Here is an 8,542-nt window from a genome sequence, read left to right as displayed (position 1 = left end):
CCTCGGGAGGCTCCGTGGGGTTGTCAGGGAGGTGAGCGCGGCCTTGCCCGCCGGGGACTCCCACTCCAGCCCCTCTCCTTGGCGTGGGGATGGCCCCATAGCTCTGCAGCGAAACCGCGGGCCTTGGTCTTGGTTTGCACCTCCGGCTCTGCTGCGGTAGAGAGGAAGGTGGAGCTGGCTCCTGAGTGTGACACGTTCTTTTGAGATGTGTTCACATCTGTCCAGATCCCTCCATACACACATCCTGCGTGTTAATTTACAGCCCTCCTCCTCTTGTTCTTTGCAGGCTGACGCAGGTGAGATGGAGTCGCTACAACCCCAGCTTCAAAGAGCCAGAAGTGAACAAGGAATTGTATCAGAAACCTTTGGAGGAACTGTCTGAGGAGGAAAAGGAAAAACTGGAGCTTAGGGCTGTTCAACCCATAAAAGCTGCTCCTCCCTCTCTCTCCAGCTCTGTGTTCAGCGACCCTATGATCAGGTCAGAGAAAGCATCATCTCCTCTCTTCCAGCTAGGTCCCGTGGAGCTGAAACGCCCGGGAGCTGTGCTGGCCTCCTCAGCCTCCACTTGCTGCGCTGCCCGCTGCCTTCTGTTACCACACAATCCCTTTATTCGGGTTAATCTTTTCCCACAAAGCCAGTCCACTGACTGACAGCAATTAGAGATAATTACAGCAGATCTAGCAGCACCCGGACTTAACCATGGCAACAACACAAAGCAGGGGGCTTATTTCTCTGGGTGATAAAATCAGAAGTTAAATCAGATCGCATTTGGTTTTGTGTTTACAGTAAATTCACCAATATGATGATGAAGGGTGGAAATAAAGTGCTGGCCAGAAGCCTCATGGCACAGGTGAGAACTTGCGTTTCTTCTGAGGTTTATGTTCAAACAATACAAAATGGAAAGCTGGGATGTGAAGACTACTGGAATTAGGAATTACCAGAACTCGGGTCAGCCCTGTGGTCCTGACACACTTCCCTCTCCACACACATTACTCTCACCATTATTTATCTGATAGGATGTACATCTTGTACAAGACCCAGCCTCATCCAGCTCACAGACCAGGTGGTGATAGCTTGATGAAGAACATTCACTTAACCTTTTTTTTCCCACTCTTCAGTACCTCTTAGACCTTATGTACTGCAGAAACTCAGAGAATACCCTTAGAAGCAGAATTTCCTTAAGAGATCTGCCTTCCAGCCTTATCATCTGCATAACTTGATAATGAAGTCCCATGAATGTGTCACTTACATGACACAGCTTTTACCCCTGCTGTGACCTACAGAAACTGGTATTAGCTGGTGGTCCCATCTGGTGTGTTCTACCCTTGAAAGCCCTTGCAACAGGGACACGTGTTGCCCAGATGTTCCTGAGAGTAGTTGCTGGTTCCTGGTGACAAAACCACGCAGGCTCTGGGCTCTTGAGTCCAGGATTTGGAGGGGAGGCTGCTTAGTGCACCCAGGCCTGTGTTGCTGTCTTTGCTTTGTCCTGCCCTTCCCTGCCTTCCAGCCCAGTTTTGGCCCTCCTCACCCCTAACTCTATGTCTCATAAGGAGACTGAAGACCTGGAAGAAGGTGAAGTAAAACTTGAATTAGAGAATCTCCAACTGGCCTGTTGCCTATAAGGTTAGAAAACCAGCTGCTCAAGTGAAAATGAGGTGCTTGTAAAAGTGATGTAACTTCATGGAGTGGGATAATTCATCTGCTTTGCATCTCTCTATTCTTGTCTTTGTCCCAAGACTCTAGAGGCCGTTAAGAGGAAGCAGCTGGAGAAGTACCACAAAGCTCCAGAAGAAGAGAAGGAGACAATTGAATGCAACCCTTACATAATTTTCCACCAGGCTCTGAAAAACTGTGAGCCCATCATTGGGCTCAGCAGCATCACAAGAGGAGGCAAAACCTACCAGGTGAAAGGGGGGCCTGGGAGCACATCTGGTTGGGAGAGAATGGGCGAGGGAAGTGGATGTGCTGGTTTCCACCCTTTGGCTCCAGCTTTCCTCTCCTTGGAAAGAGCCACTTTGCAGTCTGGATTAAAACAGCACCTAGAAACTGTGTTCAAGATCAGGATGCCAGCCTGTGAGCATGGCAGCTTCCTATTAGCAGTGTCCTCTGCGTCTCTGACTAGATAAGGTGCAGAGGCCCCAAAGCCCTGGGGCAGGTCAGTGGAATGGAAAAGGTCAGCCAGACAGAGTGCAGTGTTTAAAACACGGGCAGAACCTGTGTCTGCAGGGGCTCTGCCCATCTCAGACCTGGTGCAGGAGTGAGACCTGGAGGCATTTCTCCGTCACTCAGCGAGGGTGAGTGGTCACCACCTCCCATCTCTGTCAGCACAAACCAGCGTGGATCCAGCTTCCAAGTAGGCCAGAAGTCCTTAGAAAGGCCTGCAGTACCCAAAGCTGATCAGAACTTCCATTTTGGTAGCCAGGGCCAGTTTCTGTGGACAGAGGAGGTGGATTGGCACAGAGGAGTGGCTGGGAGCTGGTGTTACTGCAGGCAACAGCATTGCTGCCACCAGAGCTGCAGCACGGTGTAAATGTGCAGCTGTGTGCCTGCTGGGGAAGAGCAGGTTCCTGCCCCCTCCCAGTGTGGTAACTGCTACGGTTCAAACCCCTGCCAGGTCCCAGTCCCTCTGAAGGACAATCGGAAGCGCTTCCTGGCCATGAAGTGGTTAATCACCGAGTGCAGGGAGAACAAGAACCGTCGGACGCTGATGCCCGAGAAGCTCTCCCAGGAGCTGCTCAACGCCTTCAACAACGAAGGGCCCATCATCAAGAAGAAGCATGTGATGCACAAGATGGCCGAGGCCAACCGGGCTTACGCCCACTTCCGCTGGTGGTAGGGGCTCCACACGGGACACGGTGCCGCCGGCCCCCGGCCTGGTGAGCACAGCCCCAGGGCCACCTGCCTGGGAGAAGAGGTGGACGGCCCCTTCCAGACAGCTTCTGAACTAAGCCAGGGACAGCCCACCTAATCCCCACAAAGTTATTTCCTTTGTGCTTGTTTGGATGAGGGAATCTAAAGGGGTTATCGAGCCCTGCACTGTTCCTCTAGTTATTTCACAATCACTCTCCTATGAGGAGAAGCCTTAGATGTTTTCCTTAAAGCAATGCTGTGCAAAATAATCTGCCACTTACCTGTTTCCTGGGGACTTGTCTCTCTGCTCCTGTAATCAGCAATGATTTTGGCTGCACAGCTAGCTAAGAGCAGAGCTGCATTTTTTTTCCCCACACTGTAACCAGCCTTAGCAGGATTGGTGTAAAAGGCCTTTTTTGATTTTTGTTTCTGGTCGTCAGCAACATTGTCTGCACAGATTTGACAGGAATGTTAACAAGAAAAATAAAACTGGTTTTATGAGGAAGGTTTCTTGATTCCAGACCTGTCTCTGTTGGCTCAGATCTCACACTGCTCTTGCCACTGACCCTGGTTGTGTAAAGCCATGCTGACACTCTACACTGGTGGAGACAGTGAGTGTCCAGCTTTAAGGCTTCAGTCAGGAGCACCCTTTAAGCATTGTTCATAGCTCAGCAGCTGCATAGAGAGAAAGCAGGTCATATGTTAGTGGAAAACTTTTTATTAGGAAAAAATCCTTCAATAGACTATTTATTTCCTTTCTCCCTATCTCATTCCCAAAAGAAACATACCATAGCTGAAACTTGCTAAATTCTGAAAAAAACATGACAGTTAATGTATAAAACTTACAAAACCTGCCCTAGCTACATGTGCTCGGAGCCGTGTCCTGCTGCAGGCTGCCCTGTGGCAGATACTGGCTCGTGGCCCATGGGGAGGCTGTGTGCATGCAGGTGCAGCCACTGTGATAGAAGGAGTTTGGGGATAACAGCACTTGGCAGAGCTGTTTGAGAGGCCACAGTGTTTTCTGTGACTTGTCCCAGAGAACCAGGTACAAGCTGAGCTGTGAAAGATTTCCCCTCTGCCTCCTGCAGCTCTGCTCACCTGGGTGAACCCAGACGTTCTTGGTTTAAACTGTGCTTTCCTTAACACCCATATAAAATGCTGGTTTGAGCTAGAAGCCTTCCTTGCCCTTCGCTGGCAGCAGCCCATTATTAGACAAGATCAGTGGGAGGACATGCTGGGTTCAATGTACCCTGCCCTTCCCACCTCTCCAAACCTCCAAAGTCAGGTTAAGCACCAGTTGCAGCCTGACAGTTACATGCCCAGAGGCTCTAGCCAGTACAAATCCTATTTACAGGAAGTGCTAGAAGAACATTAACGTGAAAAGAAATTCAAACTTGGTATGAAGCTTGCTGGTGAAAGTGCTGGCGGCGTCTCTCCAGCTGTGCTGCAGAGAGGTCAATCTGTCACTTCGCTGTAATAATACTTCTGGGCAGCGTCCGTCATCTTCCATTCGGCAGCCCGGAACTCGATGATCTCCAGCAGCAGGAGCTGGGACAGGGAGCTGAGCCCCTCCTGCAGGAGGAAGCCGTCTCGGAGCAGCGAGAAGAGCTCATCCATCCGCTGGGAGTTCATCTTCTCCAGCTGCTCGCCGATGCGATGGAGCTGTAGGACCAAGCAGTCCACCTTCAAAAGGAAGAGAAGACGGCTGAGTACAAAGGAGTGGGGAGCTTGCACATCTCTGTGGAGGTCCCCATCAGTCACTTATGGACCAACTCGTCCAGTTCCCTCTGTTCTGCATTTCCAACAGGTGACAGTTCTGCTTCCCCCAGGCCACTGTGACAGGAGGCAGGAGGAGCTGAATGTCTCTTCTGCCAAAAGCACTGGAAAAGCTTATCCTGAACTCTTAGGATAAGAGACTCTCAGACAAAACTGCCAGAGAAATGCAGCCACAACAGGTGGGAAAATATTAATCTCGTGCATGATGTCCAAGAGATGATGGCAAAGCTGAAGCTGAGGCCAGAGCTAGGACATGCCTCCAAGAACAGAGGGAAGTGGTTGGAACATGTACTAAAGCTCTTAGAAAGTCCAGTGCCTTAAGGGAGGATGTGCAGCCTGGGCCAGGGAGCCACAATGAGCACCTCCATCCCGCTTCCTTCTGCACTGCAAAGCCACCTGACCCTCCGACAGTCTTCTCCCAGCACTTACTGGGGAGGCAGCTCTCCCAGCTCTGCACCAGCACCCTCTGCATTCCCCCCGTGGTGCCTGGCAGGACGACGGGCACCTTCACAGCCCTCTTCTGCACACCCACCTCTTCCTCCTTCTGCAGGCTGTCGGGCTGCGCCAGCCGGAACAGACAGTCGTAAACGGGGTTCACCAGAGCCATCATGGGCATGTTGTTCACCTGCAAGGAGGCAGAAGCCATCATCAGCTTGGGGACAGAAAGGGAGGACTCTGCACTTATTTTAAGTAGTTGTTCCCTTGCTGCTCTTCAGAGGAGAAGGGAGCACAATGTAGTTGTGCTGCTAAATTCCCTGTTGGTGGTATTTATGTAGGAGACCAGATGTTTGAGTCTCCAGGAGCCAGAGAAGCTGAACAAATGAGATAAACCCTATCTATTTTTAAATGTAAGCAGGGAGTCATGGGAAATGCACTTGTTGCAACAGCATTTTTCCTGCCTGCAGCTCTATTTGCATCACTTTTACATCTTTTCCAAGCAGGCATCCACATAAACACTGCAGTGAAGGCTTGCAGAGAAACTCCACCAGTGCATGGGCTCGAAATGATGTGAGCACTCACGGGCATCCCCTGGGACATCACAGCAACTAAACCAGTTCAATCTGGGAGCAGGCAAGTCAGGATTTCAAACACCAAGTACAAAATGAGGAAGACTTTGTGACTGTTCCCAGAGAGAGCTCGGCCTCTCCAAGCCCATTTGCTTGCCTGTAGGTAGCACCAACTCCAGCAACATCCTTGTGCTGGAAACCGGCTCTGGCCGCCCTTGCTGAGCCACGGCCCCGGGGCTCCACCCAGCACCCATCCGACGCTCCTGCCCTGGTGCCCACAGACCCCTGGGCCCCTCTGGCATGCCAGGGCAGCAGCAGCAGCAGCTGGGTGCTCCTGCTCTGGCTGCTCACCCTTAGGTAGTCGAAGATGTTGCAGATGAAGGTGACGTAGCAGATCCACGCCTGGAGCGAGCGGGCGCGCAGCTCCTCCCTGTTCTTGTACTCCTGCTGCAGTCGTTTCAGCAGGCTCCTCCGGAACACGCTCTGGCCAGCTTGTTTGCTCTCTGCCTACGAGCCCACAAAAACAGGATGGAGGGATGAAATGGGAGTGCAAGAGGGGCAGGGGGATGCTGCTACTTGGGGGATGCCGGACCACCCTCCCATGATTGCCCAGAGAGGTGGGAAAGCTGCAACTACCAGGCTGTGCTCGCCAGCTGCTCGGCTGGATGCTGCTGCTGTGCGGGGCGAGTGGCAGAAGAGGAAAGCTGCCTGGGGGCCAGAGCACAGGGCTGGAGCAAAGCCTCTCCTGGCCCAGCCAAGGGCCAGCCCACACGGCTGAAGCGTTCCGCACTCCGGACACGAGGAGCTCTCACCTGGATGATGGTGTAGCAGATGCGCCCTGCCTCCTTGCTGAACACACAGTCCTTGAGGGACTGGTCCACTATAATGTTGGCTACTTTCTCCAAGTCCACGTTGCTGGGGTCTGCAGAGAGGAGAAACACTGTCAGGATCCAATGCCCTTTGTGCCCTGCTTGCTCTGGGGTACCTGGAAAGCATCTGAGGCTGGCACAGGACCTGGTACAACCATGTTATATGGTGCAAAACCTCACGCTAACTCCCACATCAGGGGCACAGCCACTCTTGCACACCAGGTGCTTTGGAGATACCATCTCCAGTGATGCACGGTCCTCCAAGGCTGGAGACACAGCCATCACGAGGGGGAAGAGATGGAGGAAAGCAGACAACATTGGAAGTGAGAAGCTGATCTGAATCTGAAATACCAGCCCAGCTACAAAGCTGGATTAGCAGGAGCCAGATGTGCCAACTCCTTACGGGCTAGAGCCCTGGTGAGCAGGAGACCCTGGGGACTGGGAGGATGAGAGAGCCCCAGAGTGGGGAGGGGCAGAGAACAGGGGCTATACACTACAGAGGAGTGACAGGCCAGGTCAGGGGAGATGCTGGGTTAGAGCAGGAGAGTAGGGTACCCCAAAACCAGAGAAAAGCCCAACAATGAGAACCCAGAGCTCAGTTTGAAGAGCTGCACATTGGGGAGAAGGTGAGAGGGGGCAAGAAGAGGCAAGGAGCAAAGATATTCCCAGAGAAGATTCGCCAATGGGAGCTGGTCAGGGATGAACAGCATTTCTAAAACAGCTTTAATACATTAGCAATTGGTGTTCCTTAATGGGGTCCAAGTATCCAGCTTCATCTGCCAGCCAAGCTGCACACAGCAGAGGAGCTAGTAAAGGGCCTGCTGACCTTTGAGGGCTGTTTTCAGCAGCTTCTGAGTCTCGGTGTCAAATGACTGTATTTTATACTCTTCTTTGCCTGTTTCTCCCATGACTGGCTTCCTCCAAGGGCTAGAGTCAAGGCGACGGTTGGGCTAGTGACAGTCCCTGGGGAAAGAGCACAGAGAGCACAGTTGGACAGAGAGGCAGACCTTCACCCAGCCATCTGGCAAACCGCATCTAGTGCTGCGGCCCAGGCTGTTGTCCTGACAGTCCCCCACCCCAAGGAAACTCCTCTGTTATCAGGGCACCCAGCTCTGGCCCTAAATGGGAGCAAAGCCTCACTCCCACATCTTTATACACCTTCTTTCCTACCAGTCTATGACAGGACTTCATCTTCAGAGCCTTTACATTTTTCTGATATGAGAAATGCATTGATCTACAGGTTCAAAGAAGTCAGTGCACCAAGGCAGCCCCAAAATACACCGATCTCCCCCCAGAAGCCTTCCCTGTGGCTGTGTCACAGGGAAGCCCATGCAGGAGCACCCCATGGAGCCGCACCCTTGTGCCTTTGAAACACCAATTCAGCAGGTTTCACACGAAAGCCTGGGAAGAGTGAAAGCCAGCACCCAATCCCCCAATGCAAATACACCAGAGTGAACAGAGCACCTCTCCTGAGCCAGAGCCAGAGCCAGGCCCCTCAGCTCCCAGCAAGACACAGCAGGCTCTGCAGCCAAATCCCCAACAGCAACAGTTCCTGTCCCACCCCCCTGCAGTGGAGCAGTCTCTAGATTAATTTTCTGCTGCTTCATAATACAGCAAAGACAGCAAGAGGATACACGCAGCACAGAGGGGAAGGTCCTTCTCTGCCACACACACGAGATGAGCTGCTGGATGCAAAATGCCGTGCTGGCCAGACTCACAGCAAACAGGAGAAGGCAATCGGCCAAATGAGTTTTGCCAGCTCGTCAGAATTCCTGGGCTGTTTGTTACTCACCCCTCTCTGCAGACAGGTCCCTACCCAGATGGAAGCTGAAGAGCTCAACGCCCTTTAGAGGCGCGGGCCATGTATCGCAGGCAGCCCGACCCCTCGGACACACCACTTGTACTCGGAGCAGGGAGCAGAGCTCGCTGGTGGGTAGGGGCCCGTCTCCGCCCTCCCCGTGAGGCCCAGGGCAGAGCCTGTCCCACAGGATGACAACCTGCCCACGCTGCTCTCGCAGCCAGCGCTCTCACCTGCGCGGC

General features: G+C 52.8%; 2 protein-coding genes across 2 annotated transcripts; one reads left to right on the top strand and one right to left on the bottom strand.

Annotated features, from left to right (window-relative positions):
* Positions 1–286: 286 nt before the first annotated feature.
* Positions 287–2,948, top strand: MRPS7 (mitochondrial ribosomal protein S7; the record flags this gene model as incomplete). The annotated part of the gene is made up of 4 exons (XM_008941831.1): positions 287–478; positions 787–850; positions 1,737–1,904; positions 2,615–2,948. Coding segments are annotated over 4 exons (646 nt in total), but the record flags the coding sequence as incomplete, so codon positions are not given.
* A 1,153-nt stretch (positions 2,949–4,101) lies between these two features.
* MIF4GD (MIF4G domain containing) lies at positions 4,102–7,468 on the bottom strand. The gene is made up of 5 exons (XM_008941830.1): positions 7,329–7,468; positions 6,446–6,555; positions 5,985–6,140; positions 5,159–5,251; positions 4,102–4,533 (listed from the first exon to the last, which is right to left on the bottom strand). Exons 1-5 carry the CDS (start codon positions 7,408–7,410, stop codon positions 4,306–4,308), a joined length of 669 nt encoding a protein of 222 aa, XP_008940078.1. The 5' UTR covers positions 7,411–7,468; the 3' UTR covers positions 4,102–4,305.
* Between the last annotated feature and the right edge of the window lie 1,074 nt (positions 7,469–8,542).

This window comes from Merops nubicus, unplaced genomic scaffold (assembly GCF_000691845.1).
Source record: "Merops nubicus isolate BGI_N331 unplaced genomic scaffold, ASM69184v1 scaffold21156, whole genome shotgun sequence".
NCBI lineage: Eukaryota > Metazoa > Chordata > Aves > Coraciiformes > Meropidae > Merops > Merops nubicus.
The sequence above is the reverse complement of the archived record's forward strand: the minus strand, read 5'-3'. Positions and strand labels throughout refer to the sequence as shown.

What these genes read in the sequence shown, in the direction of transcription:
- MIF4GD (XM_008941830.1), bottom strand. Translation starts at nt 7,410, where the DNA reads ATGGGAGAAACAGGCAAAGAAGAGTATAAAATACAGTCATTTGACACC. An exon ending in GCTGAAAACAGCCCTCAAAG is followed by an intron (nt 6,556 to 7,328) that starts GTCAGCAGGCCC and finishes TCCTCTCTGCAG; the next exon opens with ACCCCAGCAACGTGGACTTG. An exon ending in ACATCTTCGACTACCTAAGG is followed by an intron (nt 5,252 to 5,984) that starts GTGAGCAGCCAG and finishes GCCTCCTTGCAG; the next exon opens with GTGAACAACATGCCCATGAT.